General features: G+C 43.9%; 1 protein-coding gene across 2 annotated transcripts; it reads right to left on the reverse strand.

Annotated features, from left to right (window-relative positions):
- Window positions 1-721: 721 nt before the first annotated feature.
- CWC25 (CWC25 spliceosome associated protein homolog) lies at window positions 722-21854 on the reverse strand. Of its 2 annotated transcripts, XM_019982207.2 has the most exons (10): window positions 21641-21851; window positions 18643-18815; window positions 13153-13389; window positions 9922-9991; window positions 8944-9071; window positions 8089-8152; window positions 6672-6883; window positions 6199-6297; window positions 2643-2804; window positions 722-2209 (listed from the first exon to the last, which is right to left on the reverse strand). In XM_019982207.2, the coding sequence occupies exons 1-10, from the start codon at window positions 21656-21658 to the stop codon at window positions 2095-2097; spliced, it is 1278 nt and encodes a 425-aa protein (XP_019837766.1). In that variant the 5' UTR covers window positions 21659-21851; the 3' UTR covers window positions 722-2094. The 2 variants fall into 2 exon arrangements, with proteins under 2 accessions (XP_019837766.1, XP_070629478.1); XM_070773377.1 differs by lacking the exon at window positions 13153-13389 and having other exon boundaries at window positions 21641-21854.
- Window positions 21855-23523: the final 1669 nt, after the last annotated feature.

Raw genomic sequence — 23523 nt, forward strand, 5'->3', positions numbered from 1 at the left:
GGGCCGCCCAGCCTGCTCCTCCTCCCCGGGCCCGACAGGAGCCAAGCCGGCCTCCGCGCGCCTCAGAGCCCCGCGCCCTAGCAGGGAGGGGAGGAGGGCTGGGTAGGTCTCGCAGACTACTGCGGGAGCATCTCCCTGACCGGGCCCCCAAAGCTAGGGTTTGGGTCTTTCCTCAACCTGACGTGCCAAGATGGCGGCGGCACCACGGCTCCGAAGGGGAGGAGGGGCGGGAATGCGAGGAGGGTGGGACGTACCATCCCCACCCCGGGGGAGAGAGGAGGAACACAGCGAGGGCAAAAGGAAGTCCTGCCGGGAAAAGCAAGAAACGCCCCCTCGCTCCACCCATGCGTGGATCTTTCCCACTCCCCTGGGACCCGGGGCGCGCTCCACCCGCGGGACACGCCCTCTCCCCCCAGGGCCAATGAGAGGAGCCAGCTGGAAGCCTCGGGTTTTATGAATGAGTCCCTCTCTCACCCACCGGTGGCCGGCCTCCGGCCAAAGCGTCCAGTTCAGGGGCAGGGCGGCACCTTAAGACACTTATCATGCGACAGGGAATTATAATCGTCTTACTCTCTGGCTCACTCGGTGAAATCTTTCAGTAAACTGCCCACGCTTTCTTCATAATTCCTCTCGGAATTATGTTTTATGTTGAACACAAATCGTGGATCAACATTGTTGTGTATAGGAATTCGGTACTCAGCACAGGTGGCTCTTTACACAGTTACAAAAATAAATGTAGTTTTTATTACCAAGTAATAAAATAAAAGACATAATTAACCCTAGTATAGGGAAGCAGGATAAGGTGTTAAATTGAATAACAACTGTATGTTACTTTCTCTCTGGGGAAAGACTGGGTTTTAAGCATAACAGTGTCTGGCAGCATAAGTGCTCAAAAAACATAAATCCAAATTCGTTTAAGAATTAGGAATTAGCAGAACAAGGAACTAGCCCAGCTAATGTGTGGATCAAGAGTGCCTAGGACTCCTGAGTCAAATGAGAACTTCTGGTAGGAGACAGGAAAGGGATGAAGACAGGAGATTGATCCTATGAGTTTGGGTTTTTTTTTGTTTTGTTTTGTTTTTAATCCTGACTAAAAAATAATACCAAACAACTCCTGAAAACCTAGACTTGTGATAAGATTACTACATGATAAAAGGGAAGGCATGAAATAAACAGCTTCCACTATACTTTCTTTTAAGAGCCAGGGTGCAAACTGATAGTTTGGTCCTGACTCCTAAAATGATTTGACTTCATTTCTGCACTGCCCACACATCAGAGACTATAAGCAGTGTAAAAAGGACAGATACCCTAGATCCTATCAATAAACCCTGGGCCCCTCCAAAATCCGCCAGATTTGCAGAGGAAAGAAAAGCTAATCTGCCTTACTGTGTTACTGGATAACAAGATTCAATGAGGTTCTATTACATAGTAAAGTCACTTATCAAACAAGATATTCTCACAAAGCTAACTTCTTTTTTTCCAAAAGAATGTAAAAATTATAATTTATACATATGCACACACTATATTTTACAGTTTGATAGTTCAAATAGTTAAACAGTTCATTTAGGTTTTTTTTTTTTTTTTTTGCATTGTTTTCCCTTCCAGATTCTTTGTCACTGCCTTGGCTCTGCCCTAATCTGACATCATTCTGTCACATCATCTACTAAATCAAGTTAAGTATTCATTTACCTTGGTAAGAACAATCTTTCTGGGTGATTCAGAGGGGAGAGGTTTCTGAAAGGTCCAGTCTATTCTGAGGTGGTAGAGTTAAGTCTGTTCACACAGGTGGAGGGAAGAGGCATAGGGAGGCTCCCTCCAGAGCAAGATGAGTGCTCACACCTAGATGTTCCAATGCCTACCCATTGAAAAAACTACTCTGCACCCAGCAAAAGTTACCGAGGGTCCCATAGAGCAAGTCACACTGGTTCTCAAAAGAACTGAGCTGTTTCTGGAATCCATGAAGGAAAGTCACTTTGAACAGTGGTGGTTTGACATCTGTGAAAGAAGCCGTTTGAACTCTTATAAAGAGAATTTTTAAGGGATCAGCAGCCTCCCTGGAAATTTCAGGAAAACCAGCAAGAGAGGGGATGGCTTTCATCTTTTCATAAAGTTCTTCTCCAGAGCTACTGAGGTTCTCTGGAGAGAGTAAATATTTCGCTTCACCCGATCTTCCAGAGAGGAGGTAGATGCGCTCTCTAGCTTCATGCGGCTGGAAAGAGAAGATGGGAAAGTTAAAACATGTTGTTAGCCATAAAGCGGCTGTAGAAACACAAGCTCTCTTTAAGTCCACATAGATAACTTTTGAGTAACTCCATCTGGAACTCAATTTTTTACAAATTTGTAAGGGAAAATTTATCTGTTCTGGAAAATAAGTCCAAGTCTCATTTGAAAAAGGCTTCCTGAGCCATGAATTCTTAGAAGGACAAGAAGATTCAGTAAAATACCAATTCATTTCTCCTCCCCTCAAATCAAAAACATCTCACGGTCTGGCCAGAAGTTGAGAAGAGCAACAGAGGTGTCTGGGGGCTGAGCTCCGCACAGACACAGAAACACTGGGAACACAGTGAATGAACCAGTTTTTCTGACTGCCTCCTTGGGACCATTGCCATGAAAGCTGTTAGGCAGGGAAAAGATGCACTCACTGGATAAACTTCCCATCCCGGGAGTCTAGCTTCTCCAGCCTCTGCTCCCGCTCGTCATCCTTGGCATGCCTCTTGAGGATGTTCAGCCTCTCTTCCTCCCGCCACTTGGCGTTTTCCATCATCTCTTGCCTTTTTCGCTCCAGCTCCTCTGATGAGAGCTTTCTGTTGAACACAAAAATTACCCTAAGACCTACTTCTCTCCCAGCCAAAAAATAGAAATATCACAGGAAGAGAAACCAGGTAGGACCCAGGATCTCCAGCCCATAGCTCTCTTCCCTTAGAAATGCCCAGCCCAGTGCCATACTCAGCAAGAGTTTCCTTCCTTCCTAACAACTTGATCAGGTGGTTTCACTCAAATTTCAATGACTTTTAGTGAAGGAATCCATACTCTCATTCAATAATCTCTAGAGTAATTATTCTGAAACAATAAATACATAATAAGAACTAATCAGGAACCTCCATCTATGGCAATTATATTCCAATTGTTTGTTTAACAACTTATAGAAGAACAGGGAACCAAGTTTATTCATATGATGGTTGACATCTACCACCTACCCACTGGAGATGCTTAGAAATTCATGGACATAGCTCATGAGTATACCACTCAGGACTAAGCTAGAAGCAAGTTGCCTGAAGAATTTAACTCAGCCTCAGTCAGTAATAGGTCTTCTTTCCTAGCACTCACTGCAAATGAAGAGCAAGAAGAGGAGGAGATGAACCAGCTCGATCACTATTTACTAATGTAAGACATCCAAATCCATTGTTTCTCAAATTGGTGTGATATACAGATCCCGCTTTAAAAGGAAAAATAATTATCGGAGTCCCATAAGGGAGTGGGAGCCCAATTTTAAGAAATAAACTTGATACTAAAAACCTGACATTTAGTTATCTATAGCGAAATGAAGGCTCCCCTTCAAAAACCCTACTAACTAAAAAGAAAATGGAACAGGAAATAACTCTAGATAATACATATGTGAACAAACTTGTCAGAAGATACAAGAGGATGAAGGAGTGGTAACCACTTTAACATATTAAGAGAAAACTGAATCCTAAGTGCCTGATATTGATCAGAAGCAATCACACTGTAAAACCCAGGAGAGCGTCAGGTAATGGAGGCTGTAATATTCTGGAGTGTGGTGCACAAGGATGAAAACAAAGGGACTAATTAAAGTCTGTATAAGGAACAATTAAGATATCCTGGGATCCTCATGCCTGACTCAGGGGAAGTCAGTGACTGCTCTCCCAAACATCTACAGGAGATCCTCTAGAGGGTAGACTCTGGTAGTTTCTAGAGAAACTGAACCACGCAGGAGAACCACACCAGACAGCTACATGTAAAAGAATAAAATCAGAACATTTTCACACCACATACAAAAATAAACTCAAAATGGATTAAAAACCCAAATACAAAACCAGAAACCATAAAACTCCTAGAAGAAACAGGCACAACATTCTTTGACATAAGTCACAGCAATTTTTTTTTTTTAAATCTGTCTGCTCAGGCAAAGGAAACAAAAGCAAAAATAAACAAATGGGACCAGATTAAACTTGAAAGCTTTTGAACAGCAAAAGAAACTATCAACAAAATGAAAAAAATTACTGAACGGGAAAAAATATATTTACAAATAACATGACTGACAAAGAGTTAATATCCAAATTATATAAACAGCTCAAACAACTCAACAGCAGAAAATACAACCCAACAAAAAATGAGTAGAAGACCTGAAGAGACATTTTTCCAGAGAAGATGCACAGATGGTTAACATGCACACGAAAAGATGCTCAACACTGCTAAACATCAGAGAAAAACATCAAAACCCCAACGTGGTATCACCTCACACCTGAAGAATGGCTAGCATCAAAAAGACCACAAATAACAGGTTGGTGAAGGTGTGAAGAAACGGGAGGAGCTTCATCTTTTTAATTGACAAGAAAGGTGTTTCAGATCACTAATTAAAACATTCAAAAGAGAACTCAAAAAATTTTAAAATCTTGCAGAACTCTCAGACCCTTGAGGAAATATTCAATGACTCTCAATATGAGAAACAATATAAATAGTGCTAAGAAAGGTTTTACAGCCGTAATCTTTCTTTCTTTATTCAGTACCCAAATCTTGGTTACATCTTTAGTGTTCAACTACCCGGAACACCAAACCAAAACAAAGAGATCACAAAATCCATCCTTTCAAGTTTCTGTGTTTCCATTCCTGGAAGACTGAGATCTTGAGGGCTCTAACTCACTTTTTAAAAAAAGTTTTATTGAAATATTGGTCTATTGGTCCTACACAGTAGGAACCTGTTTATTCTAACTTTCTAAATCACAAAATTCAACAAAAATTCTAACAGCACTAAAAAAAGGTTGACAAAGTAAGACAAATTCAAGTGATGGCAGATGGCAAAAGAGACAGAAAAACAAAGCAGGATCTGAAAAAGCAGGCCTTGCACTGACCAAGAGTCTTAAAATATATTAAAAAAAAAATACAGATAGTCATGAGCATTCATCCCTAAGAAGAGCATGGATTACAGCACAGCTGAAGAACTGACCCAGCGACACCAACAGGAGATTAAATAACATGCAGTATACCCTCCCCCTCTGGAAGGCAGGGAAATATGTAATATTTTGGAAAGTTGCCGGTCAAAATTAAACCTTAAACTTAGGGAATCAGGCAATTAAGAGTTAAAAGGGACCTTAGGGTCCGCATCTCTTCTAACACCATAGTGATTGAAAGAGGTTATTATGAACTCAGTGATTTTTTAGTGCTGGTTGTATACTGGAATTACTGAGGTAATTCATGTTCATTGAGTCGCTGATCCTAGCTACCCAACTCATCCTCCCAGAAATTATGTCATAGGAGCTGCCAGGGAATGGGATTTGGGGTTTTCTTTAAGCTTTTCAGGTGATTCTAACATGCAGCCAATTGGGGAGGCAGTTAAAGGAAGTACACAAAAGTTGCCCAACTCTTTTTTATTTTTTTGTGCCAAATCTTAGTTCCTCCACCAGGAATTGAACCCAAGCCCTCAGCAGGGAAAGTGCGGAGTCCTCACTGGACCACTAGGGAATTCCCTCATCTAATAACTTCTAAGAGCAATTGAGACCCTTTGGGACAGCCTCTCAAGGGCACAGCCAACTCCACTCAGGTCCCAAGGCTGTACATCTATGTTCTGTCAGATCCAAGCCATACCTAACTCAAACGCAGTTGATCTTAGGGCATTTGCCCTCAAAGAGACCACCCTGCTTCCCTTTCAGCTGATGCCTCAAGAAAGGAGCACTCTTTCTTCCTGTGGAAATCTCTGTGAGAATAACCGTGCTTTACAGATGTTGACAGAGAGTTACTTAGTGAACCGGTCATTAGTTCAGTAGTTCAAAACTATTTCCTTTGTCCTTTCAATGTGACTGCCATGCAGTAGGGGGTAGGGTGGATGGTTAAAAGTTAACAAGTGGAGTAAGAAAGCGGCAAACAAAAAAGGTGATACAGCTTATCCTCTTGCCCTGGTCTGAGCCACGCCTAGACTCAGGCCTGGGAGTCTGAAGTGAATCTCCTGGGCTCTGGACTCACCTGGTGTACCCAGGAGCATGCCGCCTTTGGTAAACCTCCTTTTTAGGAGACGGGCTCTTACTTCGGCCTCTGTCTTTCCTATTTCCCTTAGAGTTGTGCCTGTAACAGATACAAAAGGCAGAGAGGAGAAAAGCTTTTTCAATATAGGAGCTTCTACCATGTCCTTCAAAAGATGGAAGAAAAACTAACAGCTTCAGAATCATAACCCAATTGAAGAAAATAGAGGGAGGAACTGGAAGAAAAATAAAGGCATAAGGATACAAAAGATTTGATATTACTCTCACTCCAGAGATTCCACACATACAAATATGTAGTTCTAGAAATTTGAGCTTTACATTAAAAAAAAAAAGTAACAATAATAACAAAGCAAAGACATTTGGAAGAGTTGATAAACAGATATGGCCAAAAGCAAACCCCAGCTGTGACCAGGCCCCCACATTCACAGGTTATTGCCCCTGAATTCCCACACTCACGGTTTGCTTGGCCTTGGGGACCGAGACCTTCTGCAAGGGGATCGGGACCTCCTATCCCGGGACCCTGCTTCCCTGGTGCTCTTCTTGCTGGTATGTCTGGGAGGTGAGGAAGAGGAGCTCCTGGACCTGGAATAATTTTTCAACCCATGCGCTCCCTTTCGTTCGGCCATCAGAGAACCCTGCAGGCCCTGGCTATGGTCGGAGTTCCTGACCTGTATCATCAAGGAAAGGAAGGAAAGCTGTATGCAGGAAGATCCTGTGGCTCAGAAGATGCAGTGAAACAAGAAAATGAATAAACACTGAGGTCCTATAAGGGGCCAACTGGGTATTTCAATCCCATCATACGGTTATCACTGAGAGCTACACTTAGGAAAGTCATCCTCTGCTGCTGCTGCTAAGTCGCTTCAGTCGTGTCCGACTCTTCGCGACCCCATGGACTGCAGCCTACCAGGCTCCTCTGTCCATGGGATTTTCCAGGCAAGAGTACTGGAGTGGGGTGCCATTGCCTTCTCCGAAAGTCATCCTCAGAATGCCCTAAAAGGATATATCACCCAAGCACTTAAACTGGCCTGGCTCTTCTCTACAGCCTGAGGGGGAGTAGGAGGCAGAACATGGAGGAAAAGACCTGAGGGGAAACAAGGAGTCCAGAGGGATGTACATTTATCAAAAAGTCATCAACCCGTACACTTAAAATGTATGTATTTCATGTAAATTACCTGCAGAAGGAAGGGGGTGATGCCTAAATGCCCATTGATGGTTTAGCCCCTCTACTCACAGGGACTTCAGCTTAGTGAGAGGCTCAGGAGTAAGGAAGGGGCCTGTTCCCCAGCAATCCCAGCCTCTGCTGCCCAAACTCCCTTCTTTCTGTGTGTCTGACTGGCTGCTAAAAATGCTCTATGTCCATGCAGCAACATGGATGGACTCAGAGACTGTCATACTGAGGGAAATCAGTCAGACAAAGAAGGAGAAACAGCGTATGACATCCCTGATATACAGAATCTAAAAGTGATAGAAATGAAACTGTTTACAAAATAGAAAAAGACTCACAGACTTAGAGAACGAACTTATGGTTGCCAGGGGGAAAGGCTGGGGGAAGGAACAGTTAGGGAGTTTGCAATGGACAGGTACACACTGCTATATTTAAAATGGATAACCAATAAGGGTGGACTGTATATAGCACTGGGAACTCTGCTCAGTGTTATGTGGCAGCTTGGATGGGAGGGGAGTTTGGAGGAGAGTGGACACATGTATATATATGGCTGAGTCCCTCTGCTGTACACCTGAAGCTACCATAACATCAGCTATACTCCAAAATGAAATAAAAAGTTAAAAAAAAATGCTCTATATCCAAAAAGGCTGTCAGGTTGGCATGTTCCATGGCCCCACAGTCACTCCCTTTGAGAAGCCATATCCTTACCTGTAAGCCATATCCAGGGACTTTGGACAAAACAGGGGGAGAATTTGCCATCTTCTTTTGAGATCTAAGAGATTAAACACATACTCATTGAAAAAGAAGACGCCTTAAGGTCCAGTTTACAGCTCTGTGCTGAAATGTGCTTCCTGTTTTAAACATGACCTCTCCCACCTCTTGCCTCTCACGTGGGAGTGTGTTTCTCTATCTTTGCTGGAAGATGCATCAGCACAGTCATGTTTTTCCTGTGAAAAACCGTGGGCCTCACTTTTCAGCCCTAGAGCCCGAGCATATTCTCCTCTCACCTCGTGCTGCTATTCTAGGGACTCTGAGTCAGCAGCGACAGCGCTGGCGGCTCCCGCAGAGAAGACACAGAACAGGCCCAGATGGGCCCATTAATGCATTAAAAAAAAAAAAGCCTCCATAAAACCCACTTCAGTCTTGGTGGAATCAAGAGCTGAAATGAGGGACTGCCCTGGCAATCCAGCAGTTAAGATTCTGAGCTTACAATGCAAGAAGCGCAGGTCCCATCCCTCATCGAGGAACTAAGATCCCACATGTCATGCAGTGCGGCCAAAAAGTACATAAATAAATAAAATAAAAAAGCGCTGAAAGCTGCATCCAGGACGTCTGATTTAGGACCGACACGGCTGCAGCCAGCCCTGCTGGCGATCTTGCCAGCACCTCCAGGAACTCTAATGCTAGCTGGCAACTCCATGGGCAGAGAGCCAGAGTGTGCAAGTGCCCTCCACTGAGCCCCCAGAAGCTAGCGGTTCTCGGTCCAGAGCAAGCGCTTGTCCACTTCTGTGGAATGAATAAGAGTGAATGAATCAATGGTGCAGGAGGCCGCTCTGTGCTCACCTCCCCCTGCTGCGCTCGTCCTCGCTGCTGCAACGATCGCTGCCTGAGCTTCTGTGCTTATGTTTCTTGTGCTTCTTTTTCTTCTCCTTCTTTTTCTTCTTCTCCTTTTTTTCCAGACTCATTTGCAACTAGAAAATACCCAGAACATAACCACGTAAGATTATCCAGACCTGTCAGCCTCTCTGAGGGTAATGTGCAAACTGCCTGACATCAGGTCTCTGGGTCTACAGGGGTTCGGGGACATGATCAGTCAGCCGCCCCCTGTTGACAACAGTGGCGGGTCTTGACCCTGGTTGTGCAGAAACACCCACTAGACTACTGAATGGACTTTCTGGTGGGTGGGGCTGGGAATCTGTGTTTTGAAACAGTCCCCAGAACCACTGCCTAGGAATTTCTATTCTGTCAAAAGAATCCAACTCCACTGAAAGTAATTAGGGGCTGCAAGATCAATTTTTAAACTTTTCTTAACAACTGATCCAAGAAACATGCACATAAAGGGAGTTTAGGGGAGAATGGATACATGTGCAGGTAAAGCTGAGTCCTCTGCGGTCAACCTGACACTCTCACAACAATCGGCTACACTCCAATATAAAATAAAAGGTTAAAAAAAAAAGAAAGAGCCACATAATATGTGAATGATGAATGGGCCCTAATGGTGAATGGGATACCACCTGATCTCCTGAACAGTGTACAATCATGCTTTCCACAGGCATATCCCAATATCCCTCTTTTTCTGGAAGAATGACATCACATGCTGCATTTCCAACCAAAAAACATAAAAGAGAAAATCAAGCATAACTAAGCTTGATATAAGATTGCATAAAATCACCAGGAGACAGTCTCTAAAAGACAAAGACATTTAAAGCCATTCTGTTTTCCCTCTCATAAGAATAAACGGAGAGAAGGAAAAAAAAAGAATAAATGGAGAGGAGTTCTCATGTTAAGTAGTTCTTAATGCTTACATAATGCACTACTTACCAATTCTTTGATTTTCTTCATTTTCACAGGATTATTCAGTACTTCTCTTTTTTTCTCCTCCTCTTTCTTCCTAAAGAAAGAGAAGAAGTTATAAAAATTATAATCATTTCTTCAGAAAGGGAATTAAGTCATTCATTCTACTCTCCATAACTCTATGCAGCAATCTTTTTTCTAAATGCAGGCAGACAAGCCCTATGCTGCCATCTGCATGATGGTGTGAAAGCCAGAAATCTTCCCCAAGTCTGCATGAGGGATTGCGTATTGTGGGTAAAGTCCACACTGGCTCCCTGTTGTGCAACAAAGTGAGTTTGGTCTGTTGCTTGTTAAGCTTCATGCTCAGGGCTTCCCAACTGGTCAAATAAATGTATGTCATCTTGTGTATCAAACATATGCAGCATTTCAATACTACCTCCACTGTTTAGCATCATAACACATTGAAAAGTAAAGAGAATGGATTCCTCTTTAAAGAAGTCTTATTCTCATATATTCATAGGAGAATAAACAGGTCAATTTTCCTGGAGGACAATCTGGCAACATTTATCACAGCCTGTACATACTCATAAACTCTTTAATCTTACAAATGCTTCCTCAAGAATTTATTATTGAAGGGATATAATCAAGGAAGGTCACTAAAAAGTTGTTCATATTAGAACAACGAAAGCCTGGAAACAAGTTAGGGTTTCAATAGGAGAATATTAATAAAATAAATTATGGTATATCCATACAATATAGATATTAAAAATGATGTTATAAAAGTGTGGTCAGCAATAAAAAAAAGATGCCCCATATATATGATTAGGTGGGAAAAAGGAGTTTATGCATATTTATAATATGCATATTTATACACCAATGTTCACAGAAGTATTATTCATAATAGCTAAAAGGGGGAAATAATCCCAATGGGCATGAGAGATGAATGAATTAAAAAATGTGGTATAAACATGCAACTGACTATCACTCAGCCTTAGAAAAGAAGGAAATTCTGATACAACCTGGGTGAACCTTGAAGATATTATATAAAGTGAAATAAGCCACTCACAAAAAAGCAAATACTGAAGGATTTCACTTCTGTGAGGCTCAGAATAGGCCAACAATAGGAATGGAAAGTACAATAGTGGTTCCCAGGGACTGCAGGGGAGGGGAAATGGAGAGTTGTTTAATGGGTATAGATTTTCAGTTTTGTAAGATGAGGACTTTCCTGGTGGCCTAGAGGTTAGGATTCCAGGCTTTCACTTCGGTGGCCTGGGCTCAACCCCTGGTCAGGGAAGATCCAGTAAGCCTTCCAAAAAAAAAAAACAAAGAGATGAAAAACTTCTGGATTGACTACACAATAATTCAAATGCCCTACTGCTGAACTGTATATATAAAATGGTTTAAATGGGAAATTGTACATCATGTGCATTTTACCACAATTTTTAAAACAGAAATTCTGACACATGCTATATAATATGGATAAACCTTGATGACATAATGCTGAGTGAAATAGGCCAGTCACACAAAAAAATAAATACCATCTGATTCCACTTATATGAGTAATTAGAGTATACTCATAGAAACAGAAAGTAGAAGTGGTTGCCAGGAACTGGGAAGAGGAGGGAATGGGGACTTATTGTTTACTGAGTATACGGTTTCAGCTGCAGAGATGAAAAAGCTCTGGGAAGGATGGGTGGGGTGATGGTGGCACAACACTGTGAACGTGCCTGCCGCCACTGACTTGTACGCTTCAGAACAGTTAGGATGGCAAATTTTATGTTATTCGTATTTTATACAAAATGGGAGAAAACATGTACATATAAAGATATATAAATAAGAAATAAACAGTTTTCAATGTTCTATCTTACATCCTTGAAATAAAATTATCCAAATTAAAACACACACACACTACATGATTTTATTTAACACCCAAAATGCAGCTTTACTTTGATCTGTTTTGTATTAAGATTTCAAGTAAGATTCTAAAGCTTCTTTTTAAAGGGTTCTGCTATGAAAACAAACAAACAAAGGGAGGGAGAGAGGGGAGAGGAAAAGAGCTCTATCAGTTCAGTTCAGTCGCTCAGTCGTGTCCGACTCTTTGCGACCCCATGAATTGCGGTACACGAGGCCTCCCTGTCCATCACCAACTCCCAGGATTCACCCAAACTCAAGTCCATCGAGTTGGTGATGCCATCCAGCCATCCCATCCTCTGTCGTCCCCTTCTCCTCATGCCCCCAATCCCTCCCAGCATCAGAGTCTTTTCCAATGAGTCAACTCTTCGCATGAGGTGGCCAAAGTACTGGAGTTTCAGCTTTAGCATCATTCCTTCCAATGAACACCCAGGACTGATCTCCTTCAGAATGGACTGGTTGGATCTCCTTGCAGTCCAAGGGACTCTCAAGAGTCTTCTCCAACACCACACTCCAAAAGCATCAATTCTTCAGCGCTCAGCTTTCTTCACAGTCCAACTCTCACATCCGTACATGACTGCTGGAAAAACCATAGCCTTGACTAGATGGACCTTTGTTGGCAAAGTAATGTCTCTGCTTTTCAATATGCTATCTAGGTTGGTCATAACTTTCCTTACAAGGAGTAAGCGTCTTTTAATTTCATGGCTGCAATCACCATCTGCAGTGATTTTGGAGCCCCAAAAAATAAAGTCTGACACTGTTTCCCCATCTATTTCCCATGAAGTGATGGGACCAGATGCCATGATCTTCGTTTTCTGAATGCTGAGCTTTAAGCCAACTTTTTCACTCTCCTCTTTCACTTTCATCAAGAGGCTTTTGAGTTCCTCTTCACTTTCTGCCATAAGGGTGGTGTCATCTGCATATCTGAGGTTATTGATATTTCTCCCAGCAATCTTGACTCCAGCTTGTGCTTCTTCCAGCCCAGCGTTTCTCATGATGTACTCTGTACAGAAGTTAAATAAGCAGGGTGACAATATACAGCTTTGACGTACTCCTTTTCCTATTTGGAACCAGTCTGTTGTTCCATGTCCAGTTCTAACTGTTGCTTCCTGACCTGCATATAGGTTTCTCAAGAGGCAGGTCATACATATCCCCAGATTTCTAAGAAGCTGCCAGTCTTTTTCATCTTGTTTCTACCTCTTGTTATTTAATGGCTAAGGGTAAATGGATAAATCTGATCTGGTCTGGTACATTTACCAATCTCTTCCCAATTGTAAAGCAAGAGGCGAGATAAGATCTCGGCTGAGCGTCTTTAACAAAACCCCCTTCCCAGACCCTCATCAGTACCTGATGATGAAAAGCGGGTCCTCTCGGATTTTGCTGGCCATGTCCAGAAGGGAATTGGCACCTGACGGGGCAAAGATAGAGCCTGGGAGGAGTCCTGTCTCCGAAGAACAGCCTGCCTCCTTCTCCTCCATCTTTTCAAAAACGTATTTGTCAATAGGACGCCCCAGCAAGTACTCATCACGGTTCACCATCCCACCAGGACCCTGGTACATCCAGTCCAATTTTTCCTCCTTTTTCCTAGTTGAAGGGGAAAAAAAAAATAGTCAAAGAAAATGTAGACTCCTGCAAACCTAATCACAAAACCTGAACACAAGCGACAGATAATAAGCACAGCTAGGGGAATTCCCTGGCGTCCAGTGGTTAGGACTCCATGCTCTTGCTGTCAAGGTTGTGGGTTCAATCCCTAGTCAGGGAATTAGGATCCCACAGGTTGCAAGGCACGGCCAAACATTAAAGAAAAGAAAAAGTGTGGCTGGTCAGACTAGGAGTCATTGCTCAGGCTCTTTAGCAAAGGCTAAACACCACACTCCACGAGGCACTCGGGAAGAAATGGTTCTTGCTGTCATGGAGTTTACATTTTAGCAGAGAGATTATTTCCACACAACTAAAGCAACTTGTAAGGAAAGAATGTTCCTCAGCCTGGGGTGTGGATCTTTGCTCAGGGCTTCTCAAGTCTCCTTTACGAAGTTTTGTGCTGTGCCTTCATGTCGAGGATAACCTGAAACAGCTAATGTGCACATTTTGGATCAGCTCATCACCAAGAACAATGCCAGTGACCACATATGCAGTGGTGTTTATCACGTGTTTTGGAAATTACTGGCATATTGGCGCCAGTGGTAATATCGCATTCAAGGGGATAATGAGAAAAACCAGCCATAACAAGCTATGTTTTCAAGCCAAAAGAGCGAAGCCAAATTATGTCACAGTATCACGCCAAATATTTCCCTGTGGTTCTAAGAGAAAAAGTGGTGAGAAAATCGGGTCTCCATGCAACAAACAATAAAGGTGCGCTGAACTCATACGAGTATGTACTGGGGCAACCAATGTCACATTCACATTGCAAGCGGCAAAGCAGTCTCATCAAAACAGTACTATCCATAACATTAGTTTCAGGGATTTTTGAGTATGACATTTTTTGTATATTGATTTTTAAGATTACATAACTATGAGCATAAATAATATCTTTCTAGTTATATCTTTGCACATTTTTAAAAAATGTTTTGAATATTTATTTATTTCGCTGTGCCAGGTCTTAGTTGCTCCCTGACCAGGGAATGAACCTGGGTCCCCTGCATCGAGAGTTTGGAATCTTAGCCACTGAACCACCAGGGAAGTCTCATGTTTGCACATTTTAATAAAAATAATGTAAACCAATAAGAGGGTCTAACCCTTTAGATACCTCTTTTCTTATTAAAATGATTGGTTTGATGGACTTCCCTGGTGGTCCAGTGGTTAAGAATCCCCTATGCAATGCAGGGGGGACGCAGATTTGATCCCTGATCAGGGAACTAAGATCCCACATCAGAGCAACGAAGCCCTTGTGCCACAACTACTGAGCCCGTGAGCTCTGGATCGCCTTGCAGCATGACTCGAGAGAAGCCTGTATACCCGCAGCAAAAGATCCCATGTGCCACAGCTAAGACCTGATGCGACCAAATGAAACAAATAAACATATCTTAAAATAAATAAATAAGTGAAAGGACATGTCAAAGATGACTCAAAGGATCATGCCTATACATGCCTGACGTGAACATGGACTGGGAAGCGGGGACTAAAGAGTCATTTGTATTCATTTGTAAACGCTGACTCAGCATTCTTCCTGTGTGCCAGGCAGAGAGGAGTAACATCAGAAAGATGACAAAGATTCAGGCAGCTGAGCTGCTCACAGGCTACCCGATAAGGCACAGAGGTCAACAGATTACCAAATGGTGCTGCTGAGAGCTAAGAATGTGAGGAGGTGACTGTGGGGCAGAAACACCTGAATATGCAGAGATACACGTGGGAGTCATCAGCATGAAGCTGACACTGGTACCAGTGGATGAAGGCACTCTTTTAAAAAAAAAAAAAAAATTTATTTTATGTATTTATTTATTGGCTGTGCTGAGTCTTCATGGTGGCTTGAGGGCTTCTCTACTTGTGGCGCACAGGCTTAGTGGCCCAGTGGCATGTGTGATCTTAGTGCCCTGACCAGGGCTCGAACCCACGTGCCCCACAGTGGAAGGCAGGTTCTCCACCACTGGACCACCAGGGAAGTCCCTGAAGGCACCCTTAGAGAATAAAGGGAGAAGAGCAGTGAGCCTTGGGGAGCAGGAGCAGTTATGAGATGAGGGAAAAGAAACTAAGGGAAAGAAAGAGAAGAGATGACATGAAAAGATAGGCGGGCTGGGAGCCTGAAGGCAGAACAGCAAAACCTGTCCAGGAGAAAGAAGGAAAAATGAAGACGGACACTTCTATGAAGTAGTATTTTCAGGGCTCCAGTTTGTCTCCAAAGGACTCAACTAGGGCTTCCCTGGTTGGCCCAGTGGTAAAGAGTCCTCCTGCCAATGCAGGAGGCATAGGTTCTATCCCTGATCTGGGAAGATTCCACATGCCACAGAGCCACTAAGCCCATGTGCCACAGCTGCTGAATGTGTGCTCTAGAGCCAGGGAGCGGTAATGACTGAGCCCTCGCGCTGCAACTACTGAAGCCTGAGCTCTAGAGACTGTGCTCAGCACTGAGAAGCCCAAGTACCACAACTAGAGAAAAGTCCATGGAGCAGCAATGACCCAGCACAGCCAACAATCAATCAATCAATTAATTAATTTTTTTTTTTTTTAAAAAGGACTCAACTAATATGAGTCCTCCTCAGGCCCTCTGGTAAGAAACCATGCTGTAATCACAGAGATCCAGTGCCACTGGACTTGGCCTGGTTCCACCACTAACCAGCCTGGTAACCATGCAAGTTATTTCTTCACACTTCCACATCCTCACGTCTAAAATGGAAACTAGTTTCCCAATACAGGGGACATGAGTTAGATCCCTCGTCCAGACACTGAGACCCCACACGTCACGGGGCAAGTAGCCCGTGTACCACTACTACTGAGCCCACTCGCCTAGAGCCTGTGCTCCCCAACAAGAGAAGCCACTGCAATGGGAAGCCCGTGCACGGCAATGACAGAAAGCCCTTGGGCAGCGATGAAGACCTAACCAAAAATAAACAGATAAATAAAATTTTTAAATAAAATAGAGCTAGTAACTGCCAACTCCCATTGTTTTTAAATGAGATCCTCTCTCTGAGTTTTTAAATGAGAAAAGACATAGGGTAAAAGTCATATAAAAATGAAATAATCTACAGATTTTTGCTGTTGCTATCACTAAGGATATAGAACAGGTTCTTGAGACTGCCCATGAGGCTCACCCAGGGAGATTTTTATTTTTGCCACGCAAGTGGCTTGTGAGATTTTAGTTCCCTAACCAGAGACCAAACCCGAGCCTTCGGCAGTGAAAGCTGAGAAGTGAGAGGTCCTACCCACTGGGTGGCCAGGGAATTCCCAGGGAGCTGTTAAAATCTACAGATGCCCTTGCCCCAGACAACCCCTGCTATTCTTAGGAAGTTCGCCTGAGTGGGAATCACTCCCATCTTCATCTATCTAATCTCCAAAGGGTGCAAGGGTTGAGAAATGCTGGTGTAGACCCGTGCGTGGAAAACACAATTTTCTAATAATATCAGAGAATACTAAAGCAACACTCTACTGCAAAGAGGAATCTGATGAAGATCAAGGATAATGTAGATATTAAGGTTTCTTTCTTTGTTCTAGGAGAAAAGCATAATAAACATAGAAAAGATCATCTGAACTGTAGAAGCGAGCTGTTAAACAGTAAAGGGTTTTTACTGCATCCATGAAAAGCACGACACTGTGCAAAGAACTACACAGGCCAGCCCGCTGGACAAGCAGATCGTCTAACACTTGCAAGTAAAGACCGAGAAAAGGGACCTACACGTTGACCTTTGAGTTTCACGATATTGGAGGATATAAGTGAGGGGGCTGGGGCAAACAATCAGAAGAATATAAAATCACCTTCCTCCCACTCACAGCAGACAAGAGGGCGTGAGGGTCAGCAACGTGGTAACCACTGGACTCCCAGCTCTTAAGCTGCTCATCTATACTCTGCAAAGCCCCAAATTTCTGACATATCAGGTACATATCTGTAACACTTGTCTGAATAAAAATTTCAAAATAATTTTTTACTTTTGGTTAGTTGGGAAGTAAACTCTTCTAACAGATATTCTGTCTAAAGTTGACATTTGTTTTAAAATCAAGGGTTCACAAAATCTAAAAGGTCACATATAAGAATGTCTTATAAGCTGCCCAGGAATTAGTCCAAATGTGTGAAACTGATTTACTTTAAATTATAAAGGATATAATTTATACAAAGTGTGAAAAGTAAAATAACTTAATGTGTGCCTATGGTTAAAAAAAAAAAAGTACAGAATTTGATTCTCTTAGCTCATTTTATATATTAATGCCCTAAATATATTGTGTCGTACTTGAAAAATTCCAAAATTTTATTTTAAAATATTCCAAATATTTTAAACTCATACTTAGGTCAGAATGGCGTTCTCCCAATCCATTTTCCTGAAAGAATGTAATTGTTATCCTGCCTAAATTCCATAATACCATTTGCATGAGCTGAAACGAAGTCTCTCTCTTGGTCTGTGTCTCTTCTCTCATATACACACTCACACACACACAAATGTCACTAATCCTCCTGTCATGAATACAGGGGAAAGTATGTCACATGTCACCCTGGAGACTTGTCCACAAGGATACGCACAAGGAACAGTACAGACTACTCAATTTTAGTCTAGAGTTTTTACTCAATCCTGATTTAGGACTGCACTGCATATCTTATGCTTTTTATTTTTCTCAGAACACATTTACTCCTATCCCCTTTTATGGAGGCTGGTAGGGTATATCATCTGTTACTTCTACCCGATATTATACAAGAGGAAACCGAATGGGACTATCCACAGTCACAAAGCTTTCACTGACAGACACAACATCTATCTCCTTCCATGGGACCTCACCGCCTCCCTAAAATGAGCCTGCAGTACATATAGTAACAAAAGTAGGAATGGGGCCTCCACACACTTAAGAGCAGGGTAGAGGCAGTCATCCTGAGTCACAGTTACTTGTCAATTGTCTACCATGAACTTGGCCTACACTAAGGCCTTTACATGTCATCTCATCTGATCCTCTAAAAGCCTTAGGAGTTGGGTACTCTCAGCCCGCCTGGTTCTACTGAGGTCACTGAGGCTCCCAAACTTGCTCCCAGTTACATAGCTGGGCTAGTTCATACAAAGTCAGCCTTAGAACCCAGTTCAGACTGACTCCAAACTCATTCTCTTATCCAGCTATTATGCAACAACTGGACGATGCATCCACAGGCCTGCACTCCCGCACACACCAAGACACCCCCAGCCCAAACGGCCCGAGTGCCTTGCTTACTTGACAGCCCCGACATCCTCTGCGTAGCGCTGCATCTCCTCCCGGGCCCTCTCCTCCCGCAGCTCACGCTGAAGCTCCTCAATTTTCTTCCGCTCAGCCTCATGCTTCTGCTCAGCCTTCCACACTTTCTCCACATTGCGGAGGGTCTGCGGGTGCCAGCTCTTCTTCAGATTCTGTGGCAAATGAAAGGAGGGAGAAAACAAGGCAGGGAGTAGGTGTGTGGTGAGCGTAACTGGCCCTGCCTCACCCCACCCCATTCACGCCAAGGCAGCCATCTAAGGGCAAGATGTCTCTAACAATGGCAAGGTTGGCACCCAACAATCTCTCACACGTGGAGGGCGGAGGAGAGGTTGTTCAAGTACATAAAATTTCAGGATAGAACAGGCCCCTCCGCAATTCCCTTCAACTACTTCTATCCTGAAATGTATGAGTCTAACTTCCACAGGCCTGAAGTGAGGGCTGGTGATGACAATACAGAAATGAGGCAGAGAGGTGGGAAGGTATAGACTCTGAAAGGTGAAAGAACTCAAGTGCCTTTGGCACTGGACACATTCTTAAGAATACAACCTTCTTTCCTCGAGTCCACTGAACTTGCCTTGAACTTGCATGGTTTACCACCACACCTGGTAGCTCTTTCAACCTTCCTTCCCAAGAATCCCCCCCTGATTCTGATATTCCCTTTCACCCTCAAGGAGTGCTTCACTTCTCCCTTTCTCCCCATGAGTCACTGCATTGGTTCCGCTTCCCAACCAGGGAAGGTTTTCTGGAGGAAGTGACATCTAAGGACAAGTATAAATTATGCCAGTGATGTGGGAAGCAGGGATGAGTGGAGTAGATTTCCAAAGAGAGGTAACAGCACACACAACTGCAAGCCCAGTGGTGAGAAAGAACAGAATACAAATAATTCAGCATGGCTGGAGATAGGCGAGCAATCTGATGGGAAGGGGACTCGAGATGAAGCCAATAAAGCAAGCAACAGGTTAAGGGCCTTATAAGCCATGTTAAGGGACTGAATTATCCCGTTGGCAGTAGAATATATTAAACATTCATATGCAGCTGAAATGCATGACCAGCTTAGCACGTAAAGAATGAATTGGAGAGAATCAGGATTGGAAAGGCCTCAATCCCCTCAATCTTGAGGTATCTCTCTTATCTGATTAAAAGCTTTCTAACAGACATAAAACACCTTGCTAAAAACTAGCAAGGGGGCACTCTGTCCCCTTCAGATGTCTATGTCAGAAGCTTTCCCTATCTCTGTTATACTTTAATAAAACTTTGGTACACAAAAAGCTCCAAGTACTCAATCAAGCCTCATCTCTGACCCCAGTTCAAAATCCTCTCCTCCGAGGTCACGAATTCCGGTGTAACACATGGCTCACAGCAGCAACCTTTCACTTTCCCCTCATCAGGTTATTCAACCCTTCCTTCCCCACCCCCCACCTTGTCCTAATGGTCCTTCTCGCTTGCCTTCAATACAGGTGATTTTGCGTCTCAGGGAACACTTGGGAATGTCTGTAGACACTTTTGGCTGTCACAACTCAGGGAGAAAGGTGCTACTAGCCAGAGGCCAGGGATGTTGCTAAATATCCTACATGCACAGGACTACACACACAACAAAGAATTATCCAGCCCTAAATGTCAATAGTGGTGAGGCTGAGAAACTTTTGATTCGAGCTTTCCTGTCCCTAAATGCAGCTACGTGAAGACACTAAATCGGACTAACCTTGATGGTATCATGGAAGTCATTCTAATTGATAACATCTGACAAACTCTAATATAGCTACTAGACAAATGGCTAAATCAATCTATTTGCTGATTCAATTAGCTACACTTTCAGGAGATAAGCATTTTTCTGATCTTGTACCACGTTCTTATGGGTACATTTTCCCATTTGGTGGCTATACAGGTTATGAGAATTAGCCACATAACTTACAATCACTGCAGACAGTGACTGCAGCCATGAAATTAAAAGACACTTGCCCTTTGGAAGAAAAGCCATGACAAACCTAGACAGCATATTAAAAAGCAGAGACATCACTTTGCTGACAAAGGTCCATATAGTCAAAGCTATGGTTTTTCCAGTAGTCATGTATGGATGTGAGAGTTGAACTATAAAGAAGGTTGAACACCAAAGAACTGATGCTTTCGAACTGCGGTGTTGGAGAAGACTCTTGAGAGTCACTTGGACTGCAGAGAGATCAAACCAGTCAATCCTAAAGGAAATCAATCCTGAATATTCATTGGAAGGACTGATGTTGAAGCTGAAGCTCCAATACTTTGGCCACCTGATGCTGGGAAAGATTGAAGGCAGGAGAAGAGGATTACAGAGGATGAGATGGTTGGATGGCATCACTGACTCAATGGACATGAGTTTGAGCAAACTCCAGAGACAGTTAAGGACAGCAAGCCTGGCGTGCTGCAATCCATGGGGTCGCAAAGAATTGGACACGACTGAGCAATTGAACAACAATAAATTCAGAAGAAAGCTCTGCCACTACAGATCAGAATGCTGCACTAAAGGGGTGAAAGTCAGAAAGGCGAACATGAGGAAGATCTGTGAACCAGGAACGCGGCTCAGGGATGAGGAGAATGGGGCATAAATCACCACAATTACAGCGCAGGACAAGCCTGAATTCTTAGTTGAGGAAAGGCAAGGTACCCCAAGACAAAATATACAAAACAAAATCTGCGTGACACGTCCTCCACACCGGCCTCCTTTGCTAGCCACGGTTCCAACCGTCCCGAAGCTCCCCAGATTTTCCAGCCAGAAGGGTTTCCTGCCAACAAACACCACCTGCCATCCTTGGCGACCCACCTCACACGCCTTTCCAAGTCTCCGCCCCGTCCCTCCACGGCCGCAGTGATCCGCACCCTGTCCTGGGCTACAGCTCTCTCTCCCCGAAAGCACAGCTGCGTTTTAAGAATACTCACTGCCACACCCGTCGCCAGCCCCAGCTGGCCTCTCAGTCCTCCCCCAGCCCTGGGCTCCCTCACTTACCAGGTCTCCGCCTCCCATGATGGTGGAGACGTTGCCTCACTCCGGGGAGCCAGAAGACGCAGGCAGGATAGGAGAGAAACTTGGAGAAACAGTTCAACAACGACCTCCCGAGATCTGGTCCCGGGGGCAACCGGCTACCACTTTCACTGCCCGATCTAGAGCCCACTTCCGGGAGGGCGTCCTATTACAGAAACAGCGTCGCAGGACAGTGACGTTTAATACTAGCTGTCGCGTTGCGTGGCGGTAGCTTCGCGAGCAGTCTCACGGGGTACGGCCCATGATATCGCGGGATTTGTGGTTTCCTTTCGGTCACCTCGAGTTGGCTCTTCCCCCCTGGCTTTCCAAATGGTGTGGTAATAAGCTGAAGATCTGTGGGGTTGTGCTTCCAAGGTGGCGCTAGTGGTAAAGAACCCAACTGGCCAGTGAAGGAGACATGGAGACGCGGATTCCATCTCTGAGTCGGGAAGATTCCCCTGGAAGAGGGCATGGCAACCCACTCCAGTATTCTTTCCTGTAGAATCCCATAGGCAGAGGAGCCCCGGCTACTGAAGCGACTTAGCACGCACGCGCTGTTCGGGGGTTCTAATCCAGCCTGGGCCTCACCTGGCGGTTCTGTTGCCATGGCAGTGCACTGTGGCGTCCTTGGGAGCTCCCCTCCGGATCTCACTCCCGAGCCCCAGCGTGGACCAGCCTAGGCCACCTAGAGTTTGTAAAACGGCTTTTCAAATCAGCACTCTCCTCAAACCTCGGCTCACAGCCACCTCCCTTTCCCCAGGCTTATTTTACAGAGTTAAACAGAAACCAGCCAACCGAAATTCCATCAGCTTCCCTGTATCAAACCTTGAGAATCTGCCAGTTTCTCCCTTTCCTTTCCCTTCGTTTATGGTGGAAGAGGCATCCCTCCTAATCTAAGGCATGGAGGTTCATCAGTTGGGATCCCACCCCTCACATCTGGTATTGATAAAGTAGTTGACTAAATAGTTAATGCCACTAGGGGATTGTTAAGTAGAAAAAAATGGGAGACCCTTCTAAGTTAATGATTACTGGAGAAAGCAGGCTTCCCTTGTGGCCCAGCTGCAATGCGGGAGACCTGGGTTCAATCCCTGGGTTGGGAAGAATCCCTGGAGATGGGAAAGGCTACCCACTCCAGTATTCTGGCCTGGAGAATTCCATGGAGTGTATAGTCCATGGGGGTCGCAAAGAGTCAGAGATGACTGAGCGACTTGAAGAAACCAGGCTTGCTTAGCAATAAATCATGCAACAGAAGCAGGAGACATGCCCCCCAATGAATGATGGCATGCGATCCACATCCTGCCCAGTGAGCTGAATAAGCTAATGAACGCTAGGTCACAACTCTCTGCTCAGGTAAAAAACAATAATTTGTGGACCTAGCTTAATCGTATAGGAACAAGAAAACTCACCTGCCCACCCTGGAGTAGGAACTGATGGTAGAAGCATGATGTCTACTGAAGAAAGACAAAGAAGGTCTTCTCCCCTTCCCCACTTTTCCTTTGATTATAAAACTGTAGCCTGGACACAGCACTACCTTGCCCTCCTGCTTGTAAGCCTCACAAGCATCCTATTCTAATAAATCACTTCTTGTGCATCAGTTTGCCTCTGGCTGAATTCTTTCTGTGCTGAGACATAAAGGACTATGGTTACGAGCTCTTTGGAGTCCCTGGAAGCAACACCAAACAGTTTAAGTATTACTCAATTTCTCACTCTCTCCTCTGACTCCCTAAGTATTGGCTTACTATCATCATCATTTTAGATATACTTGATCCTTTAAAAAGAAGTCTTTCCCTCAGCTACTGCAATCTCCTCTCTGTCTTTAGCAAACTTATAGCAAGTTACCTCCACTGTGGAGGTAAGATGCTTCCGCT

This window comes from Bos indicus, chromosome 19 (genome assembly GCF_029378745.1).
Source record: "Bos indicus isolate NIAB-ARS_2022 breed Sahiwal x Tharparkar chromosome 19, NIAB-ARS_B.indTharparkar_mat_pri_1.0, whole genome shotgun sequence".
Classification (NCBI taxonomy): Eukaryota; Metazoa; Chordata; class Mammalia; order Artiodactyla; family Bovidae; genus Bos; species Bos indicus.